Here is a 24,844-nt window from a genome sequence, read left to right as displayed (position 1 = left end):
TCGAACTTCTGGGCTCAAGCGATCATCCTACTTCTGCTGGGTCTATAGGCACGCACCACTGTGCCTGGCTAATTTTTTGTAGAGACGTGGTCTCACTCTGTTGCTCAGGCTGATCTCGAACTCCTGGCCTCAAGTGACCCTCCTGCCTCAGCCTCCCAAAGTGCTAGGATTATAGGTATAAGCCGTACCTGGCTCCCTCTCTTCAATATTCTTTATGTAGACAATGTTCCATTTTCTTCTGTTACTTATTATTATTGAGGAAGTTTGTAGCCAGAATAATTTTTCTCATTTTATAACTCAAATCCTTTTTTTCTGGCACATACATAGGTTTCTTTCTCTATATACTTCAAGTTTAGTAGTTCTGCTAGGGTTTATTCTAAGCATTATTAGGTTATTAAGTATGAAATGTCCGATTTCCTTAAGTACTAAGTTTTACAGTTCATATCTCTGACATTTCACTTTGACCCATTTTGTTTTATTCTTATCGTGTAGGTATATCCTTAGTCTTTCAAATGCATGTTGTCACTTGTGATTATCATTTTTTTTAAAAATTTAAAGCAATTTTTGTGAAACCATAGATAAGTAAAAAATTCATGCTATTTTAGAATATGAGTTCTGTAATGGAACCAATGCAGTGCAGACAGCTGGAAATATCAACAAAGTGTTTGGGAAGGATGTGGCTAATGAATACACAGTACACTGATGGTTTAAGAAGTTCTGTTCTCGTGATTTTCATCTTGAAAATGAGCCACGTGGGCGACCTGACACCAAGATGGATAACGATGAAAACTGTATTGGAAGCCAACTCATCTCAACCTACGCGTGCATTAGCAGCAAGTTTTGATGTTACCATTCCAACAATATTGGACCATTTGAAACAAATCAGCAAGGTAAAGAAGCTGGACAGATGAGTTCCGCATGAATTCAACAAGCATCAAAAGAAAAATCGTCTTGAAGCTTGCCTTTCTTTGCTGTCACAAGATAAAAGTGAACCATTTCTACACTGTATTATGTGTAATGAACAACGGCTTCTTTTTGACAATCACAAGCATTCAGCACAATGGTTGGATAAAGATGAAGTGCCAAAACACAGTCCAAAACAGAATATTCATCAAAAAACAGCTAATGGTGTCTGGTAGTCCAGCGCTGGTATCATCCACTACAGCTTCATGAAACCTGGTCAATCGATTACAGTGGATGTCTACTGCAACCAATTGGATGAAATGATGAGGATGCTTGCGAATAAGCAGCCAAGACTGGTCAATAGAGACAGGCCAATCCTCTTGCAAGATAACGACTCAACCACATGTTGCACTAACAACACTGCTCAAAGTACAGAAGCTGGACTTGGAAACTGTCGTCCACCATATTCACCAGACCTTGCACCAACTGACTACTATTTCTTCCAGGCTTTGGACCGCTATTTCTTGCAAGGAGAAATATTCAATTCTCAACAAGCAGTGGAAAACGCCTTTCGAGATTTCATCACCACTCGCTCTCCAGGCTTCTTCGCTGCTGGCATAAACAAGCAACCGTTAAGATGGCAAAACTGTGTTGATAGTTTAGGTGCACTTTAATTATACTGCTTCTTATTTGAGATATAATAAACTAAACTTTTGGTTCGAAATTGGACATTTCATATTTAATGACCTAATAACTTTCTCTTTTGAAAGGCCACTTGGTCATTAATTACTTCAAGATCCTTTAGTTATTAAGATTGTGCTTGATTTGTAATAGGTCTCTCTTAATTTGTCCTCCATGTCTACCATTTGCTAATTTCTCTTTTGTCCTTTTCCTGTCTTTCAGATCTCTATTTTCCATAATGTCTGTTCTACTTATTTCTGTTGCCAAAGTGGTTTCAAGTTCTACAAGATTACTTGTCCCTTCATTTTTTGTTCTGTCAGCTTCCTTTTCACCTTGTTGTTTTATCAGTTCATCTTTGATCTCTCATCTCATAGAGTCTATGTTCATTTTAACTTTCTAAAGAGAACACAGAAGCCGATTTCTTCTAATTACAATAGTTTTATGTAGGACTGTGTGTCCAAGAATACAGCTGGATTCTTAACTCTTCACCCTGTTTACCTGGGCACTATTTGAAAGTTCCTTCAGTTTGCTGGCTTTTATATACCTCATTGCTTGTGAAAAGCAGGCCAAAATGAAGAGGGACTGACTCGGTGTGAAGCACTACAGTTCAGGCACCTTGTTAAATGAGTTAACCACATATTCTCTCTGCTTCATTGACTTTGGTAAACAGCTGCAAAGCTTATCCTAGGAAATTGCTTCTCTCCTATCCTGCAACCCTGCTCATTGTTTTCAAGAAATCATACTGATGAAAATGAAAACAAAAGAGCAGTGTGGTTTTTCCTTCAACCCAGACTTTTCTTAGTGGGATAAGGGCACAAGCAGGGTATCCCCCAGTTCCATGGCTTAGCTTTCTCTAGATTAAGGTTTTAACACATACAATCAGTATTTGTCAATTAAAAAAAGTAAACTATAAATTCTCTTCTCTCTAGGGTTTTTTCTGTTCATTCAGTATGTTTACAGAAATAGAGTTAAGCAAACTGGCACTTAGGCAACTGTCTAGAATTATTTGGATTTTAATTTTTCATTTTACTTGCCTGCTGGACAGGAACATACAAATAACATGAATTAAATTTCAAAGCAGGAACAGTTAGAGCCTAAGAGCTCTTACGTCTGGTTGTGGGGAGGGGAAATAAGGCTGGTAGGGAACACCACTGGCTAGTGTTTCTTTCTGAACTCTGAATGACTATGGTATTACTGTTTGCCACTTCAATATTTAATTTTGCCATTAGTAACTTAAAAGCTACTAAGTGTTCATACTTCATAAAGATCAACCACTATTAGAGGAGTACTTATTCTCACAACAGAATCAGAAAAGCAAAAAATGTTAACCCAATGTAAAGATATATAGCAGGTTTTTCTACTCTAAGCTATCAAAACTCAATCCTGTCAGTTGTTATAGCTCCCATTATATGTTTACAAGCCAATTGTCTATTGCTATAAGCCTGAGAGGAAGCAAAAATAGACACACACATTTATAAAAATAAATTATACATTTTACATATCCACATATAAACAGGCATATATACATTTTTATTTCTAAATGACCAAATAATTTTTGTTCAACATTCTCATGTGGCAATTTACGGGTACCAGACATTGACTTCAAAATGCTACAAAAGTCACAATTATTCTATATCATAATTATAGGTTTGACAAATGACTAGAAAAATCCAAGGCAGATCTTAGATTCCTTCTCAGAACTGCCAGTTCAACTTTTTCCCCTGGCCACATCAACCTGCTTCTAATTGGGTGTTTTTTTCCATTTTTAGAAAATGTATAAGTAAAAATCTCAAAGGAGCAGAGGAATAGCTTAAATTTATTTACCTCATATGAATGCACAAGAACTGTCATCAAATTTATAAAAAGCAAAAACAGCATGTAAGACATGAAAATGAAAGTCTTAAAACAGCAATACAGAACCAGAGAGTAGACACATTAGGAAAGAAGACACCCCCCGCCCCCCACCACATGTCTTTACAATAGACATTAGTTTCAGAACCTAATCCTCATCTTCCACAGAAAGAAGTCAGTAGATAGAGTATGGTAGTATAAGCAAGTTATTAAGAAATACTGAAATAAATAGCTCTTTCCCTTTTGGGGAATGGGATTGGAACTGGGGGTCTGGAGCACTATTTTTCCTTTATAACCCTTGTAAAAGCATTAGACTTTTAAAAAACGATGATTGTGTTACCTTGATAAAAATTTAAATTTAAAAAAGCCTCCAGAAGTAGAATGTTAATTTTCAAACAAATTAAAAGATATCACTCCACCTTTGTAATTCTTAAAGGTATTCTTTCAAAAGAAGGACTAAAATTAGAATGTAAGATGACTGGCATACCTATGCACCTCTAGTAGGTAACATTCAGAATTCCAAAGAACCAAAACTCTCTAAGGGGTTGGAGACAGAAAACCTTTTTTCCTAAAGAAGGGTTTGTCCCTCACAAAAAAGATCAAATGAGGACTTATGGGAGTCTATAAGAACTTGCTTTAAAAGTTTTGGGTTTCTTATGCTAATCTCTGAAGAATAATTTAGTTCACAATTCAATATGAATGTATTCTATGTAGTTTTTTGTTGTTTCTGTTTTTTTGAGACAGGGTCTCTGTCACCCCAGCTAGAGGGCAGTGGCATCATCATGGCTCACTGCAACCTCACACTCCTTGGGGGGCTCAAGTGATCCTCCTGCCTTAGCCTCCTGAGTAGCTGGGACTACAGGCACACACCACCACACCCAGAGAATTTTTCTATTTTTTATAGAGACAGGGGTCTTGCTCTTGCTTAGGCTGGTCTGGAACTCCTGGCCCAAGCGATCCTCCTGCCTCAGCCTCCCAGAGTGCTAGGATTATAGGTGTGAGTCACCACGCCCGGCCATATTCTATGTAATTTTTATAGCTAAGTAAACATACTTCAAGTATTTTAAGAAAAAGTAGAATACTTTTTGAGGTTGTAAGATTTTTCTCCTATTAGGGAAAGGTCAACCTGATAAAAACAGCATTATAATAAAATTTCCTGAGTATGTTTAATGTTAATCAAAAGACTACTTGACAAAGAGGCTACTAATTTAATACTGTCAAGTTGCAGCAGAAAAATCTTATTGCATAAGTTTTGAGAAACTTTTTGCCATACACTTTTTCCTTTTTGTTTCTGAGCCGCTACGAAGAAAGGTAGAATAAGGAACTAACCACAGTGAAAGAGATATAAGACAACTCCTTGTAGGCTTGAGTTAGCAAAATCATAACAAGAACAATAAACTATGCTATCTTCCAAAAAGGCTCCAAGCCTCATTTATTATAGACAAATGTAACTATACAAAGGCCAAGTGAACAAATAAACTGAACTTCCACTATCCCATTATCCAGCTTTAACAATTAAACATGTGGCTACTTCTTTTTTGAATAAGGTTTTACTGACACTCAGGAACTTTCAAAGTAGATCTTAAACTATACAGGACATTCAAAAAGTAAGATAGTGACTATTCCTTTTCTAACACAGAATAGAGAAGAACTCCACAATAGAGGCTTCAGAAGACACAGATGCTGGTTTCACAGGGTGTTCTAGTCACACTTAAAGACACATGTGTCATCTTCACTGGTGGTTATCCATGTCTTCTGGCTTTATTATGATTATTTCAATTTTACCATGTTCTTCTAACACATGGATTCCTAATCTGAGGTCCCTGGAATTTCAACAATTTTACAGAATCCAAAACATTATAACTTATTTATACATATTCCTCCCTCCCCCCCACCCTCCCCAGGGGAAGGTCCAAACTTTTATTACTTTCTCAGAAAAGACTAACAGAAACCATTATTTTTTAAAACTATTTTTCACTTCAGTGAAAACGAAGGCAGTAGCTTCTGCATTCTTTCCAAATATGTGCATTCAAGGGAAGTCTATACCCTCTGCTCAATGGTCTTTTCCTTCTGCTACACATTTTCATTTAGAAAATAAATTAAAACATACTGCTTGTGATTTATGCAATAATGGATCTGATTCCAGTTCAAGAGAAATATATAGTTTCTTCTAGTACACAAAAAGAAATACCCCTTTATTATTTTGATAATAGTTTTTCAATATATTCAATGGAAGTCTTCAGGTTGTAAATGTTAAAAGCCTATAAACCAAACAAGTATATTTAAAATCCAGCTATGCTAAAACTAAGAATAATCAATCAAAACACAAGGTAGTATACAATTAAGTTCCATTTTACATAGTTCCCTCACATATTAAGCGACTGTATGTGTGAACTGTGCTGGTTGCAACATTAATTGCTTTCAAGGAAAGAGATGAATATCAATTTGCAATATGACGTGCTACTTAGCATGCAAGAGGTAGGAGAAGAATCCTAGAGAAGCACAAAAAACAGCAACTAACTTCAAGAAGTCGAAACAACTTAACAGTAAATATAGTAAGAATTCAGAAAATAAGGAGATCCAGGAGGCATTGTATAAGTTGTATGTGATGTACAGAATTGTACCATGATGCCTATGAGCATAATCCCAGAATGAAATATTACTGGGTCTCCCTGAATCTGTGCAAAGATATAGCTCTTGAGGAGGTCAGGGAGTGAACAGTAAAGGACATCCCAAGGGAATGTACAGTTGTAGTGTATAAATATACAGAACAGAGTGAAAATATGACAGGTTTTCAAACCCAGAGAGCATAGCTTTGATGTGGTAGGAACCACAAAGGTGCCAGAGGTTGATAAAATGAATTGATATGATCAAAGTTAAATTCAGAGCAGATTTGATACTAGAGCCAAGGAGGGCAGTGAGTAAACTATCTTGGCAAAATGATAGATTTACTTGTAGGTAGGTACCAAAGGCACTATTAATGTTACCTGTCCAAAAAGCAAGCTGAATCATCCCTTTAAGGTTGTTCCTTATCCTATGTCTGTGTATATGTTTTAAATAACACAATTCTAGAAAAGTGCATAAACATAAACATGCAGCTTATAAACTGTTATAAACTAACACCAGTGTACAACCACGACCCAGGATAAGAAATGTGGATTATGCCCACATTTTAAATGTGGATTTCTTTTCACCATATTTCCTCAAGTCTAAAATACTTTGGGTACTGAAATTTCACGATCTTACCAGAAGCTGATATGGGAGACTTTTCACGTAAGTCAAAATTTCAATCTTGTTGGACTAAGTGTCCATCAACTGAAAGATGCATCCAGATTTCAGACATGTTAAAATGTGAAAAACTGTACATCTTTAAATCAACAGGACAGGTATTTATTGTGCATGGAATTGTTAGGCTTCTTGAATCTTTGACACATGTCTTTTACCAATCTGGAAAATTCTCAGCCATTACATCTTTGAATATTGCCTCAGCCACACTTTCTTCTCTCTTTCTAAGATCTCATCAGATCTTATTTCATAATAGCCTCTATATTTATTAACCTCTCCTGTATTTTCTATCTTTTAGTGGATATGCCTAATTCTGGAGAGTTTTTTGATCTTCCAATACACTAAACTTGTATCCAGCTTTGTCCAACATGCTGTTAAACTAATTCACTGAGTTAACGCTGCTTATTTTGTTCAGTCAAAGAAATTCTGAGGTTTTCTTTCAAATCTGAATTACAGCTTATACTTACCAGTTCCTTGGTGATAACATACTCATTTTCTTCTAGGTGTGACAATTCTAATATTTTCAGTCCCAAGTTGGTATGTTTTAATTAGAAAAGTAATTTTGTGGAAATAGTTTGAGGCCTTAGATAACAATGTTCTTCCCCTAGAGAAGATTTATATTTGTATCTGTCACGTGTCTGGGGACATTAACATTCTGGGACTATCTTAATCCAATTCAAGGTCTGAGGTTTTCTGGACCACTCAACAGACATGAAGACCATCTTCAGCCTTTTTTTTTTTTTTTAGATGGGGTCTTGCTATATTGCCCAGGCTGGTCTTAAACTCCTGGCCTCAAGCAATTTTCCCATCTCAGTCAACCACCTCAGCCTCCTGAATAACTGAGACTACAGGTGCATACCACTGAGCCTGGCTCCTATCTTCAGTCTTTACAAGAAGTGGCTCTGAACCTGAAATACTCAGGTTCCCATATCCCCTGCCCCTCCTTGTCTAATCAAATGCCACCTCATCAATAAAGCCCTTCCCACCTGACTCAGAGATGATCTCTTACATAGTCCCATAAAATTATATCTCTATGGGGGTCAACTGTGTAATACATTGTTGTGTGTACCTCATCACCAAACCCCTGTTCAAGTTCTTCTTACACCTAGCTGATATTAAAAAAAAAAATTGAAATTTATGAAGTAGTGAGGTAGTAGGGAGACTAGGGACAATAGAATGGATAAAGTAAAATCACTTCAGATGAGGTAATGAAGGAAAAAAAATGTTTCAAGTTCCTACAGCTAGTAAATGGTGGAGTGGGGATCCCACATTCTTAACCATTACACTATAAGGAGATGGTACATTTGCCTCTTACCACATACCACTCCCCAATAATACCAGAATTGTTTAAACAGGAAAAATCCCACTATACTGGAGAAGAATAGTAATGAATGTTAGCACAAAAGCAAGGTTTCTGAAAAACCAAATTTACTTTCACATCCTAGAAGTTAAATATATTATTACTAATGTGGCTAAGAAAAGTTCCATATTATCATAATCACAAGTGCTAACTCTAGTACCTATTCATTAAATGGATATTAATGCTTCAGAATAAAAAGTGAAAAGCTATTTGCAAAATAGTCCGGGAAAGATTGAAATCCTTCTTCAGGATTCTTTGACTATGCCATCTAAGTTTTCAATCACCTATACTTCCCCTCACCTCAAACATGCCAGTTAACTCACTAACACTCACCCTTATATACTATTAACTAAAATGAGTTTTTAAAACTTATGAAAATAGACCTATAAGAAATGAGCTACAAGAGAGAAGATACTTATGTTTTTACTTATTACCAACTCTAAAGGAGCTCCCCGTTTAGTGTTTTGTTTCTAAATCCAGCCAAAACGAAATGCGATTTATGTTCATGTCATAATTTCAATAAAATTCTATTACACAAAAGAAAATCTAGAAATGGCTGCACTTAACTAAAAATCAACTACATATTAGGAACTGTGTTATGTGTAGGAATACAAGATAAGCAAAATAGTTTCTGCACAAAGAATTCTAATAGAAGTGTGATGAAATATTAAATACACATTAATGGACAAAGAAGGTAGTGATCAACTGTCTTGAGAAACAAGAAAAGTTGTCTTAGAAGTTAAGCTTGGGTTTTGAAGGATAATTAGGAAAAACAAGACAACAAGAAAAGCAAATTAGGCCTGGGCCAGTGACAGTACAATTCCAAAGATGCTCCCTAGAGCTGCACAGTTAACGGCCTACATTGATATCCACAGAAGCCCTGCATCAAAACGCATTTGCAAAGTTGAGGCAGCAAAAAAATAAAATTAGTCACCACCACAGAAATTTTGTACTACTAAAGTATATATAATATGAGAACAGAAAAAGATATAGAAATAAAGAGAAGAAGCCAGAGAAGTAGGCAGAAGATGGATTTTTAGTATTCCCTTGTCATAAAAAGAAGGGGGAAAATGGACAACTCACATTCCCAGTCTCTCCTGCTGGGAAGATTTAAGGAGACAGTTTATCAAAAACTTAGTACTTGAAGAAGGTTCAAGGAGGAGTTTATTCTATCAAAGGAGTAAGGAGATACCCAGTTTTCAGAGGCTTGTAATGGCAGAAGTACTAGTCTTGGTGTCACATGCCCAATATTGATGGTAAGAGTTGTGATGCCTGTGCCCAATGGTGGCAGCAATAATGTCTCCATTAAAATAGTTTGACACTGTGATTTTGGCATTTTCCTGGCTGCAGAGCCTTCACACTGATTCTCAATCTTTAATGCCTATTTTATTTTACCTCTTAAAGTTTGTTTATAACTAAACCCCTGACTGATATTTCAGGAAAGGAAGAATAGGTTCAAGACATGACAGATGGAAAAAATGGAAGTAACATCCTATAAAAATTATTATAGTATCAAAGCTCAGATGGAAAGTTTGAGATACAGTTGTTGCTGCAGTTCTGATTCTCTGCTTTGCTTTGTTTCGCTTCATCTGGAGGGTCGTGGAAAGAAATTAGCGAATAGAGAAAATTCTATTTAATTTGTAAAACAGAAGAAAAATTAATCTACAAAGTTAAAAAACAAACAAAAAAAAAAACCCCAGAAGACTGGAAAGAAAGATAATAGCAAAGGTATGGAAAGCTGCCATGATGGATAAAAGCAGAAACCATAAAGTTAAAATTGTCCTTTCTCCATCAGCTCCTCACTTTTGCTCAAAATAAATAAATAAATATCTATCTTTAGAGACAGGGTCTCATTCTGTTGCCCAGGCTGGAGTACAGTGATATAATCATAGCTCGCTGCAAACTTGAACTCCTGGGCTCAAGTAATCTTCCTGCCTTAGTCCCCCAAGTAGCTGCATGCACCACCACACCCAGCTAAATTTTTCTTTTTTTATAGAGATGGAGCCTCACCAAGTTTCTCAGTCTGGTCTCAAACTCCTGGTCTCAAGCAATCTTCCTGCTTTGGACTTCCAGAATGCTGGGACTACAGATGAGTCACTGCACCCGGCCCCAAAAATTATTTTTAAAAAGAATAAAATTCATTTTTAGGGTTAGGACAAATTTGTTTACACTACAGACTAACATGAGCAGCACGAGGCAAATAAAAGGAATCACTGGCAAGGATCTATTTACACCTCTATTGCCCTCACTGGACATAAGCTCCTCCTCCAAGGCAGGGACTGTGGTTTACTAATGAATAAAATAAACACTGATATGCCTGGAATATGGAAACAAAGGAGTAAAGAGAGAGGAAGAAATTTAAGATATTTCACCATCTTGACTAGGATAAGATTTATCTTTAACTCAAGTACTATCTTGGGTGGATTAAAAAAAGAAAAAAGGATTTATCTTTAAGTATATCAAGATAAATAGAAATGATACTTGAATACATTCAGTGTTACCAATTAGGAAGCAAGATTTAAAAAAAAATGCTACATAACAACCTTTATTGGCTATATTGTCTACTTTTTCTTGTAATTTCTGGGATTCTAAATAGTTATAGTATTATCAGATGGGTAACCTTCATTTTTATACTCAAGAATGGGGAGGAACATAGTGTCACTGAGGCTAAGGCTACTTTATTCCATGTTTCATTTTTCAGGTTTATTGAGGGAGGGAGTAATGGAGAGAGGCCTGGGCATTGGTATTTTTTAAAAAGTTCTCAGGCAATTCTAACAGGCAACCACTTTAATGGTTTATCAGTTAATTCTTGGGTTTCCTAGGTAAATGATTATATTATGTACATATGACTGCTTTTCTTTTCGAATTTTTAGACCACTTAATTTTCTGGGTATTTTTTTATTTATCAGAACTTCCAATACATTGAAATGGTGGTAACAGTCATTATCCTCATTTAATTTTCATGGGCATGCTTCTGATGTTTCAACATTAAGTAAAATTTTGCTGTAGATTATTAGTTGACTCCTTTTATCAAGCTGAGAAATTACCCTCTCAGTTTGCTAAGAATTTTGTTTTCACTAAATAAATCATGGGCAAGTGCGCAATTTTGTTAAATGCATAACTGGCATATATTGTGATTACCTTTTTGGTTTTTCTTCATTGTTAATGTAGTAAATGCTATAGATGAAAAGAATTTCCCCCATCATGATCTATCCTTGCATTTCTAGGAAAAATTCTACCAGACCACTGATTCATTCAATTCAATTAAGTATTATTTTATTTACAAAATAGACAGCATTGTTCCTAATAAAGATGGCTTTCTCATGCTCTCTGTCAAATTTTGGAACCAGGATTATTCTGATTTGGCTAACATGAATTAATGATGCCCTCTCTTTTTCTATGTTCTGAGATAATTTTCAGTAGGAACTGGCAGTTCCTTGAAGGTTTATTAGATAGAACTTAACCATAAAGTCATTTAGTGCTTTTTGGGGAAGGGGCGGGCAGTCTTACACTATATTTACAACACTTTTCTGTGGTTATGAGTTTACTCTATTTTTCTATATCTTAGGGGATAACTTAGGCAATTCCCACTTAAAACCTTTCAAATGTATTATTAAAGTTGGTACACAGTATTAATTTATAATTTTAAAATATTTTTCCCATCTGTAATTATGCCTTACATAATTCTAATGTTATTTGTGCCCTCTTCTCCCCCATCACACTTACCAATGGTTTATTAACCCCCTTCCAAAAAAAAAAAAAAAAACCTATTTTTTGGGAGGAGTTTAAAGTTCCCAGCAACATTAAGCAAAAGTGACAGTTTCCACACATCCCCCACTCCAACACAAGCATAACTCCCCCAACTATCAACATCATACATTTGATAAACCTACACTGACACATGATTATCATCAAAGTCCATGGTTTACATGAGGGTTCACACTTGGGGTTATACATTCTACAGGTTTGGAAAAATGTATAATGACAGGCATCCACCATTATAGTATCATGCAGAATAGTTTCAACGGCCTACAAAACCTCCATGCTATTCATCCCTCCCTTCTCTTTTGACTGTCTTCATAATGTTGCCTTTTCCAGAACGTGACATAGTTGGAATAATAACAGCATGTAGCCATTTCAGATTGGCTTCTTTCATTTAGTAATATACATTTAAGTTTCTTCCATGTAGTTTTATACCTCGATAGCTCATTTCTTTTAAGCACTGAATAACATTCCATTTTTAGATGTACCACAATTTATTCATCCGTTTACCTACTGAAGAACATCCTGATTGCTTCCAAGTTTTGGCAATTATGAATAAAAGCTCCTATGAACAGACATGTGCAGGTTTTTATGTGGATATACACTTTTCAATTCATTTGGATAAATATTGTACCAAGAAGCACAACTGCTGTATTGTACAGTAACAGTACACCTTGTTTTGTAAAAAAACTGCCAAAGTAGCTGTACCATTTTGTATTCCCATCAGCAATGAATGAGTTACTACTGCTCCACATCCTAGCCTGTATTCGATGGTATCAGTAGTTTGGATTTCGGCCATTTTAATAGGTATGTAGTGGTATCTCAATGTTGGGGGGTTTTTTGGTTTGTTCTGAGACAGTCTCACTCTTGCCCCAGCTAGAGTGCAGTGGCCTTATCATAGTTCATAGCAACCTCAAACTCCTGGGCTCAAGTGAGCCTCCTACCTCAGTCTCCCAAGTAGCTGGGACTACAAGTGTACACCACCATACCCAGCTAATTTTTTCTATTTTTAGTGGAGACGGGGGTGGGGGGGTGGTTCTTACTCAGGCTGGTCTCAGGCAAGCGATCTGCTCACCTCAGCTGCTCACCTCAGCCTCCTAGAATGCTAGGATTATAGGCATGAGACACTACGCACATCAATGTTGCTTTAATTTGCATTTCCCTGATGACACACGATGTGGAGCATCTTTTCATATGCTTATTTGCCATCTGTGTATCTTCTCTGGTGAGGATTCAACATCTTTGGCTCATTTTTTAATCCGGTCCTTTTATTGTTGAGTTTTAAGAGTTCACTGTGCATTCTGGGCAACAGTCCTTTATCAGGTAAATTTTTCTGCAAATATTTTTTCCCAGTCTATTGTTTGTCTTCTCATTCTCTTGATGCTTCCCTTTAAAAAAATGCATTTCAAGTATCTATCCTTCTGTTTGATCTCTTTTTTGTTGCTATTGTTTTCTATTTCATGAATATCTGTTTTCATCTTAAATACCTATTCTATGCTAGGCATGGTGTCTCAGACTTGTAATCCCAGCTACTCAGGAGGCTGAGGTGGGAGGATGGCTTGAGCTCAGTAATTTGAGACCACCCTGGGCAACACAGAGAGACCCCATTTCAAAAAAAAAAAAAAAGAGAACCTATTCTACTTTCTTTGGGCTTACTTTATTTTTCTAACTTCCCGTTTCAAAGAATTGGTTCATGTTTTACTTCATTTTCTTTTTCTAACAAAGATACTTAAGGCTAAATTTCCCTGTACCTTTTCAGCCACATTGTACTCTCATTATTTAGGTCTAATTATTTTAGTGTAAGGATAATTAATGTACCAAGAGAGATAAAGGAAGAAACTGCGACCACAAAACAAGAATAAAGTCGTTTAAAAAAAATTAAGTTGGACACTGTTAAAATAAACAATTCAAGATGGCTAAAAAGCAGAATGGATGCAGAAAGAAAAGCAAGTGAATTACAATAAACTTGAGGAGCCAGGTGCAGCAGCTTGTGCCTGTAACCCCAGTACTTTGGGAGACCAGGTGAGGAGGATCGCTTGAAACCAGCCTGGACAACACAGACCTTGTCTGTTAAAAAATGAAAAAAATTAGGCCGGGCACGGTGGCTCATGCCTGTATTCCTAACACTCTGGGAGGCTGAGGCAGGTGTGATCCTTTGAGCTAAGGAGTTCGAGACCAGCCTGAGCAAAAGCGAGACCCTGTCTTTACTAAGAAAATAGAAAGAAATTATATGGACAACTAAAAATATATATAGAAAAAATTAGCCGGGCATGGTTGCGCATGTCTGTACTCCCAGCTACTTGGGAGGCTGAGGCAGGAGGATTGCTTGAGCCCAGGAGTTTGAGGTTGCTGTGAGCTAGGCTGATGCCACAGCACTCTAGCCTGGGCAACAGAATGAGACTCTGTCTCCAAAAAAAAATGAAAAAAAATAAGTCAGGTGTGGTGGTGTACGCCTGTAGTTCCAGGTACTCAGGAGGCTGAGAGGCTGAGGCAGGAGGATCTCTTGAGCCCAGGAGTTTGAGGCTGTGGTGAGCTGTGACAATGCCACTGCACTCAAGCCTGGGTGACAAAGCATGACTGTGTCTCTTTTTTAAATACACAGATAGATAGATAGATACACTAAAGATAAACCTCAGGAATTTTCATAGAACAAAGTACAAAGACTGCAAGTACAGAAGAAGTATTTTGAAAGAAGTTAGATAACCTGGAAAGAGATCCAGAAGTTTCAACATGTGACTAACAGGAATTTCAGAAAGTATCAAGAGAATGGAGAAAAGGTATGCTGAAGAAATAACAGCTAAGAATTTCCCAAAACCAAAAACATGAGTCCTCAGACTTAAAGGGTCTAACTGGTTATGTTTTCAAAACTCACATCTGAAAATATTACAATAATTTTCAAAATATTAAGAATTTCTCTCCTAGGACTCAATGTTTACCACATATGAAACTTGACTTACACAATTACAAGACATATGTCAGAGTAAAATGAATAAATTTCCAAAAAACATAAGCATGCAAGAAACAAATTAGCCAAAAAAAGTAAAAATGTTAAGTATATAGATATGAAAAGCCTTAAAAACAAATGAAAAAAATTCAAACATTATGGACTTATCAAGTTGAGCTGGAAAAGAAAGGGACTGAGAAAAAACTATGCTACAGTTTTTATCTTGTACAGGGGATGGATACTGCAACTAAATACTGTCATAAACTTATAGTTTTAAGTATACACGGGCAAATTGTAAAGGTAACCACTAGAAAAACTGAACTAGAACATATATATATATAACGTTGAAATTATCAGAGAAAAATCAAAAGAAAATTTTATGAAGCCAACAAAATAAGCAAATAGAAAACATGGTAAATATAAAGCACAACTTAAAATAGCTGTAATTAAATCTAAATATCAATCATAAAATGTGAATATGTTAATCTCAGCTATTAAAATATAGTCATAGATTAGTTTTTTAATAAATTTAGATTTTTTTTTTGAAAAATCACCTACATGCTATTTACAAAAGGTATACCTAAAACAAAATAACCCAGAAAAGAAGATTAGAAAATGGAAAAGATATGCCAAACGCTTAAAGAAAAAAAAAGCATGGCAGTGCTAATAGCAGACCACATGGAATATGAGAAAATCATTAAATGAGACAAAAAGATATTGCATATTGATCTTAAAGACACTATTTAAAGTTCCAATTATAAATCTCTAGGTACCCAACAGGGTATCTTCAGAATATACAAAAACTGAAATTACAAAGAGAAACTGAAAAGTTCACACAAAGAAGTTTCATAGAAGCTTCTTACTTTTAAATTCATGATTACCACACTTATGTACAATATTTAACTGAAAAATACTTTCAGCAGCGTAGTAAGATACAATTCAGAATGTGTTTACAGAAATACATGACTATGAAACAAACTGAGTAAGTTTAGTTCACTAAAGGAGTTTCAGAAGTAAATAATAAAAACTTCTATTCCTAGTAGAGGTATCATAAAATAAATAAGCCTAAAAGTAAATGATACCAAAATTAAGAAACACCACTGGGCTGGGCACAGTGGCTCATGCCTGTAATCCTAGCACTCTGGGCGGTTGAGGCAGGAGGATAGCTTGAACTAAGGAGTTTTGAGACCAACCTGAGCAAGAGGGAGGCCTCGTCTCTACAAAAAGTAGAAAAATTAGCCATGTGTGGTGGCACACGCCTGTAGTCCCAGCTACTTGGGAGCCTGTGGCAGAAGGATCACTTGAGCCCAGGAGTTTGAGGTTGCTGTGAGCTATGATGATGCCACCGCACTCTAGCCCCGGCAACAGAGCAAGACTTTATCTCCGAAAGATATGTACGTGCGCGCGCACGCACACACACACACACACACACACACACACACACACACACACACACATTAATTAATTAATTAATACCATTGGACAGAATCCTGCCCTGAAACCAGAGAACCAGTTTAAGCAGCTTGTCTAGTGGCCAGGAAAGCCTGAGTAACTTCTTAATTTTGTTTTAGTGAACAACTGTTATTAAAATGCCTAACAGATTTAAAAGTTCATTAGCAAGAAATCTTTTTAAGTAATTAGAGGAAGATTTTATTAATGTGCTCCAAGAATGAATCAAGTGGTTTTTTTTCTGACCTGTTTTTAGCTCTTGGTGCCCAAGAGGATATATGTTTAAGAAACTGAAGCACAGCAACCCCTCAAATAAAGAAGAAACATTAAGTCTGAATTCCCTAATACTAAATTTATTATAAAATTTACAGATGGGAAATACAAGAATTAAAGCAGTTACTACTTGCATTTTAGTTCGTTCACATACTGGTACATAAATCAATTCTTGCGTCTTGTAAATTCAGTTCAACAGGCTTTCTGTGTTTCTTCTAAGTACAAAGCTGACAACATAGTTCCTTACCTTTCCATTAGCTTCTCTTTATCCCAATTGAAGTGGCTAAGGAGTATTCTTGTGATAGTTGCTGGATTCTAAAGAAGGAGGGAAAAAAAGTCATTTAAAGGTAACAGCACTTCACTGACATTTAGTGAACTTCTAGGATGAATTTAAATTTCCATAATACTCTACCCAAATATCCATTCATAGGATATTTCTTTATTCCCCGAAGGAAATACAAAATTTAAATTATATGATCAAGACTATTTAAAAATAGTCTGCCACACAAATATGTCAGATTTCTGTAACAGTCAAAATAAGCCAAAAAGGAATTAAATCAAAAGTACTATATTAAATCAGGCACTAATTAAAATTAATTTTTTTTTGCAATTAAGACTTTTGCAATTAAGACCACCACGTCAGCACACTAAATGTAATCAATAAAATTTCTAATGCCTAGCTGGGAACAGTGATGCCTGCCTGTAGTCCCAGCTACTTTGGGAAGCTGAGGCAGGATCATTTGAGCCCAGGAGTTTGACCCCATCTCTTTAAAAAAAAATAATAATAATATTTTTCCCTAATACCTTATACATTGAATAGTTCAAATGGGTCCCAATCATTTCTAAGTCAGAGGGTACTTTGGAGATATTAAACCAAACTGACAAAATATTTATACTACATAATAATTTATAGTGTGTAATCTTAGGGTTGCTATTTCATTTTGAGAAGGAAAAGCTAACACTGTGAAGTAAGACCAAAGTTTACAGTGCTGTCACAAATATCTCCATTTTTCATAAAACTAGTGAGAATACTCTTTGGGTATAGAATTTTAACTTAAAATGCAATGGGGCCCAAGAGATCAGCAAAGCCTGATTCATTCAAAGACACCAGAGCTAAGTTACAATAGCAGGAGTGGAACTCAAACATGGGTCTGTTTGTTTGTATTTCATATATAATTTTGCCACATCAAATAACATTTCAAAAAAGATTTCTGTGGACTAAAACTACTTTATTTCACCATAGCTAATTACTGATTTAGTTAAAGTAATCTTGTATAAAATATCAAGAAAGAAATCTCTATCAATTTTCAACAATACCATTTGTCACAGAAAAATTCACACTCATATACTCCCCTTCCCTGAAAGCCAAGGATGCAATCACTCTCACTAACTCATCCTAGCATATTTTGCTAATCTATCTCGGTACTTCTTACTTCTCTGACCCAGACTCGCCTAAGAATCCTTCTTCATCACAGCACTCTAGACAGACACCAATAATCTATAAGAGTTAAGATGCAAAAAGAAACCTATTAACTGATCCTACAATGTTTATTTGTCCAGAATATACAGACACTGTTGTCTCTAGTTCTTTCTTCTAAGTCACATTTCTAAATTTTAAATGTGACTTAAAATTTTTTTTCTTTTTTTTTTTTTTTTTTTTTTTTTTTTGAGACAGAATCTCGCTCTGTCACCCAGGCTAGAGTGCAGTGGCATCATCACAGCTCACTGCTCAACTTCATACTCCTGGGCTCAAGAGATCTTCCTGCCTCAGCCTCCAGAGGACCTGGGACTACAGGTGCGCGTCACCATACCCAGCTTATTTTTCTATTTTTTTGTAGAGATGGGGTCTCACTATTGCTCAGGCTGGTCTCAAATTCCTGAGCTCAAGCCATCCTTCCTCCTCGACCTCCCAGAATACTAGGATCACAGGCGAAAGCCACGGCAATGTGCCTGATTTAGAAATTTTAAAAGAACTCTCAGAGATCGGTGGTAGGTTTTCACAAGATTTGCCTACAACTGAAATGAAATCAGAAATTTAGATTTAGCCAAGCGTAAAATAATAGCAATAATCCTATCAATTGAGAGATTTAAGTTTGGTGGTATTAACTGGAATTATGTGACTATAACTTTGTGGCATCCAGTACATTATATTCCCCACCACTAGATAGGGTGTTTGGGGAAAAATATTTCAGAAATTAAGAATCTCAACTTGCAAAGAGAGGGAAAAAAAGAGAGAGACGAGGGGGAATGATTTGATGTTGCCACTGCCAAACACTGGATCCAGCCAGTAGTTCCCAAACCTATTACTGGTTTATCAAAAACAACTATAGAAAGTTTTGTTAAAAACACAGATTCCCAAGTTCCACCCCCATATTTTTACTTAATAGGTTCTGGGCGGGGCCTCCCCAGAATGTGCTCATTGCCTTGAAAGGCAGGACTCTAAAACTAAGAGAACTCCATGCTTCTGGCTGAAAGAATAAAGAAAAGGCCCCTGGGAGCTGAGAAGTATGGGAGAAATCACTGAGAAGAGAGAAATGGAGAGGTAGATCCCTAAGTCTGTGTGTGAAACACACCCACAGAAGCATAGGAGAGGCTTTCAGAACAGAACTATGATATAAATCACTCCCCAGGTCCTAGATTAATTTAAGTGTCAATGAGAGGTGCAAATGCAAACAACATGGCAAAGGCTTTGAAAACTGAATAGATAATGGAACCAACTGCCTGTGTAAGGAGAGAAAGAACTTGCAGGTATAACCTAATCAGGTTGACTTGTCTACTAAAACAAACAAAAAAATCTTCAACATTCTTTAAAGGATTTTAATAGGACCCAGAATCTCACAATGTAGTATTCAAAACATCTGGGATTGACTCTAAACTACCAGACATAGCAAGAACAAAAAATCTGACCAATTCTCAAAGGAGAAGATAATCCACAGATGCTGACCTGTAGATGACCCAGATATTAGAATTACCAGGCAAAGATTTCTGAAGTAGCTATCAAAACCATGACCCATTAGATATGGGTGAACACCTTAAAACAAATGAAATAAATTTTCAAGAGAGAAATATAAACTATAAAAAAGAACTAAATGAGAATTTTAGAACTAAACAACACAAAATTCATTGGATAGGCTCACAATCAGAAAGGAGATGACAGAGGAGTCAATGAACTTGAAGATAAATCAAAAGAAATCATCCAATCTTAACAACAGAAAAAAATGTTTTTTAAAATGAACACTCTAAGGGATATCAAAAAAGATGTCAACCAAGAATTCTATAGTCAAAGAAAGTATAGTTCAGGAATGAAGACAAAGATATTATCAACAAAGATATTATCAGATCAGAATAAATAAATAAAAAGCAATGATAAAGAGAACTGCCAGCAGAGCTGCTCTAAAAGAAATACTTTAAAAAATCATTTAGGGGGAAGGGAAGTCATACCAAGGGCAAACCTGGAACTACAGAAAAGAATGAAGAGCAACAGAAATGATAAATATCTGGGTAAATATTCTAGACTATTTTTCTCCTCTTAAATTTTTGAAAACATGAAACTGTTGAAGTAAAACATTATAACATGTCATGATGGGGAGGAAGAGTTAAATGAATATAGACATGATACATATGACAACCATAATATAAAGGGGCTGGGAAAAAGTAATCTGCATGGTTGTAAGGCTTCTTTGTTTTACTCGGAGTGGTAAAATACTAACTCTAAGTAGAATGTGAACAGTTGGATAGTTATATTATAGTCCCTGGAGTAATCACTAAAATAATAAGACCAACCACTAAAATAACAAGACCAAAAGATATAGTTTAAAAAAAAAAAAAAAGTTGGCCTGGCTCAGTGGCCCCTGCTGCTGCTACTCAGGAGGCTGAGGCAAGAGGATCGCTTGAGCTCAAGAGTTTGAGGTTGCAGGCCGGGCACGGTGGCTCACGCCTGTACACCTACCACTCTGGGAGGCCGAGGCGGGTGGATCCTTTGAGCTCAGGAGTTCGAGACCAGCCTGAGCAAGAGCGAGACCCCATCTCTACTAAAAATAGAAAGAAATTATATGGACAACTAAAAGTATATACAGAAAAAATTAGCCAGGCATGGTGGTACATGCCTGTAGTCCCAGCTACTCGAGATGCTGAGGCAGGAGGATTGCTTGAACCCAGGAGTTTGAGGTTGCTGTGAGCTAGGCTGACACCATGGCACTCTAGCCCGAGCAACAGAATGAGGCTCTACTCAAAAAAAAAAAAGAGTTTGAGGTTGCAATGAGCTATAATGACTCCACTGCATTCTAGCCAGGGTGAGAGAGCAAGACTCTCTCAAAAATAAATAAATAAATAAAATGAAAAGAAAAAAAAAGTAACCCAAAAGACAGAAAAAGGACAAAGAGAAAAATAATAAAAAAGACTTAAATCCAACCACATCAATAATTACCTCACGTGTAAATATTCAAAACAAACCATTTAAAAGATGGCAACAGCCAAGTTTTTTTAAGGGGGCAAAACCACATGTTGTCCATAACCCAGTTTTCAGTGTATGAAACATACATACTAAAAGGATGGAAAAAGATATATCGTGCAAACACTGATCGAATCAAACAGCAGTGGTTATATTTCTATCAGACAAAGTAAACTTCAGAAGGGAAATTACCAGTGATAAAGAAAAACTTCACAATGGTAAAAAAAAGTCAATTCACCAAGAAGACATAACAATCCTTAATATATGCCCCTAAGAACAAAACTTCAAAATAAAGTGAAAACTGACAGAAAGATAAGAAAAATAAACAAATCCACAATTATACTTAGAGATTTCAATACTCTTCTTTCAGTAATCCATTGAACAAGTAGACAGACTACTTGGAAACTTAATCATCTACTAAATAATCCAGGCGTCAAGGAAGAAATCTCAAAGAAAATTAGATAACTTGAACTGAACAAAAATGAAAATACAACATATCAAAATTTGTGGGACATAGTTAACAGTGTTTAGAGAAAAATTTAACACACTAAACATTTGTAAAGAAGAAAAGTCTCAAATGCTTCAACAAAACAAAACAAAACCCACCAACACAAGCAGAAGGAAGGGAATAATAAAGAGCAGGAGTTAAAAAAAACGAAAGCAATGATCCGTGTGTAACTCTCTTTTGAGTACTTCTTGGAGGGGTGGTCTTGTCTTGGTGAATTCCCTCAGTCCTTGTTTATCTGAGAATGTCTTAATTTCTCCTTCATATAGAAAGCTTAGCTTAGCTGGGTACAAGATTCTAGGCTGGGCATTATTCTATTTCAGAAGAGTGAGAATGGGGCCCCAACTTCTTCTTGCTTGTAAAGTTTCAGTTGAGAAATCTGGCGTAATTCTAATGGGCCTCCCTTTGTATGTTACTTGTTTCTTTCTCCTTACAGCTCCAAGAAGGGTCTCTTTAGTGGATATTTTGGTCAGTCTGACAACTACGTGGCGTGGTGTTTTCCTATTTGCTATGAATCTACCAGGGGTTCTTTGAGCTTCTTGAACCTGTATATCTAGAGTTTTAGCAAGGCCTGGGAAATTTTCTTCTATTATGTCTTCAAATAGTTTATCCAGCCCTTGCTTATTATCTTCTTCACCCTCAGGGATGCCTATAACTCTCACGTTAGGCTTCTTCACATAATCCCACATTTCTTGAAGACTCTGATCTTTTTTCTTATTTCTTTGCTCTACCTCTGTGACTGTCTTATTTAATTAGAAAGAGTTATCTTCGATCTCTGAGATTCTGTCTTCTATTTGATCTACCCTGTTCTTGACGAATGTAAAACCACCCAAGAGCTAAAGATCAAATTCTAGCCACAACAATGGCTCAAGAGAGAAAACATAGCAATGAAGTTCTACCCAATAAGATAAACAGAAATCTGTCCCACTTATCAGTTCTCTCACTAAATGTCAATGGCCTGAATTCCCCACTCAAGAGACATAGACTGGGCCAATGGATAAAAAAACATAAACCAAGTATCTGCTGCCTTCAGGAAACTCACTTAACCAGCAAAGATGCATTTAGACTGAAAATAAAAGGATGGAAATTGATATTTCAAGCAAACAGTAGCCAAAAGAAAGCTGGTGTGGCAGTTTTAATTTCCAATAACTTAGTCTTTAAACCAACAAAAGTAATAAAAGACAAAGACGGTTACTACATACTGGTGAAAGGCACAATTCAACAAGAAGACATAACCATAGTTAATATATATGCACCCAACCTAGGCACACCCAGATTCATAAAGCAAACCCTACTCGATCTAAACCAAATGATAGACAACAATACTTTAATAGTTGGAGACTTTAACACCCCACTGACAGCAGAGGACAGATCCTCCAAGCAGAAAATAAGCAAAGACATAGTAGACTTAAACAGAATGCTAGAACAAATGGGCCTGACTGACATCTACAGGACATTCTACCTGAAATCCACTGAATATACATTCTTCTCATCAGCTCACGAGACATTCTCTAAGACTGACCATATCCTAGGACACAAAGCATGTCTTAAAAAATTTAAAAAAATAGAAATCATACCATGCATCTTCTCAGATCACAATGGAATAAAAGTAATAATGAACCCTAACAGGAACTCTCATTCCTACTCAAAGTCATGGAAGCTAAACAACCTTCTCCTGAATAACAATTTTGTAAAGGAAGAAATTAAGTCAGAAATCAAAACATTCTTTGAATTAAATGACAAAGGTGACACAACTTATCAAAATCTATGGGATGCAGCTAAAGAAGTCCTGAGAGGAAAATTCATTTCCATAAATGCCTATTTCAAAAAGACAGACAACTTACAAATAGACAACTTAATGAGTAGACTCAAAGAGCTGGAGAAAGAAGAACAGACTGACCCCAAACCCAGCAGAAGGCGAGAAATTATTAAGATCAAATCAGAATTAAATGAAAAGGACAATAAAAATACTATAAGGGAAATTAATAAAACAAAAAGTTGGTTCTTTGAAAAGATAAATAAAATAGACACACCACTGGCTAGACTAACCAAGAGCAGAAAAGAAAAATATCTAATAACTTCCATCAGGAACATGAAAGGAGAAATCACAACCGATGCCACAGAGATACATGACATCATCTATGAATTTTACAAAAATCTTTATGCACACAAATTGGAAAATGAGGAGGAAATGGACAAATTTTTAGAAACACACAGCCTTCCCAAGCTCAATCAGGAAGAAATAGAATTCTTGAATAGGCCGGGCACGGTGGCTCATGCCTGTAATCCTAGCACTCTGGGAGGCCGAGGCGGGTGGATTGCTCGAGGTCAGGAGTTCGCAGACCAGCCTGAGCGAGACCCCGTCTCTACTAAAAATAGAAATAAAAATTATCTGGACAACTAAAAATATATATACAAAAAATTAGCTGGGCATGGTGGCGCATGCCTGTAGTCCCAGCTACTTGGGAGGCTGAGGCAGTAGGATCGCTTAAGCCCAGGAGTTTGAGGTTGCTGTGAGCTAGGCTGACGCCACGGCACTCACTCTAGCCCGGGCAACAGGCAAGACTCTGTCTCAAAAAAAAAAAAAAAAGAATTCTTGAATAGACCAATATCAAGAACTGAAATTGAAACAGCAATAAAAAACCTTCCCAAAAAGAAAAGCCCTGGTCCAGATGGGTTCACACCTGAATTCTACCACACATACAAAGATGAACTGGTGCCCATCCTACATAAACTATTCTTCAATATTGAGAAGGATGGAATTCTCCCCAACACATTTTACTAAGCCAATATAACACTGATCCCAAAACCAGGAAAGGATGCAACAAAAAAAGAAAACTACAGACCAATTTCTCTCATGAATGTAGTTGCAAAAATTCTCAATAAAATCCTAGCAAATCGTATCCAAGTGCTTATTAAAAAAATAATTCATCACGACCAAGTAGGCTTCATCCCAGAGATGCAGGGGTGGTTCAACATACGAAAATCTATAAACGTAATTAACCACATAAATAGAAGCAAAAATAAAGACCATATGATCCTCTCAATAGATGCAGAAAAAGCATTTGACAAAATTCAACACCCTTTTATGATAAGAACACTTAACAAAATAGGCATAAATGGGACCTACCTAAAAATGATACAAGCCATATATGACAAACCCACAGCCAACATCATACTGAACGGGGAAAAATTGAAAGCATTCCCACTCAGAACTGGAAGCAGACAAGGCTGCCCACTGTCCCCATTACTTTTCAACATAGTATTGGAAGTCCTTGCGAGAGCTATCAGACAAGAGAGCAGAATCAAGGGTGTCCAAATAGGGACAGAAGAGATCAAACTCTCACTCTTCGCTGATGACATGATGTTGTATCTGGAAAA

General features: G+C 36.4%; 1 protein-coding gene across 1 annotated transcript in view; it reads right to left on the bottom strand.

The window, feature by feature from the left end:
- Positions 1-24,844, bottom strand: part of ARIH1 (ariadne RBR E3 ubiquitin protein ligase 1) — a 117,941-nt gene that overhangs the window by 51,842 nt on the left and 41,255 nt on the right. Inside the window, exon 2 of the mRNA XM_045531485.1 lies at positions 16,756-16,823. Coding sequence (XP_045387441.1) covers positions 16,756-16,823 — 68 coding nt within the window. The remainder of the gene's footprint in view (positions 1-16,755; positions 16,824-24,844) is intronic.

This window comes from Lemur catta, chromosome 1 (assembly GCF_020740605.2).
Source record: "Lemur catta isolate mLemCat1 chromosome 1, mLemCat1.pri, whole genome shotgun sequence".
NCBI classification, from domain to species: Eukaryota; Metazoa; Chordata; class Mammalia; order Primates; family Lemuridae; genus Lemur; species Lemur catta.
This window is presented reverse-complemented; position numbering and strand designations above follow the sequence as displayed.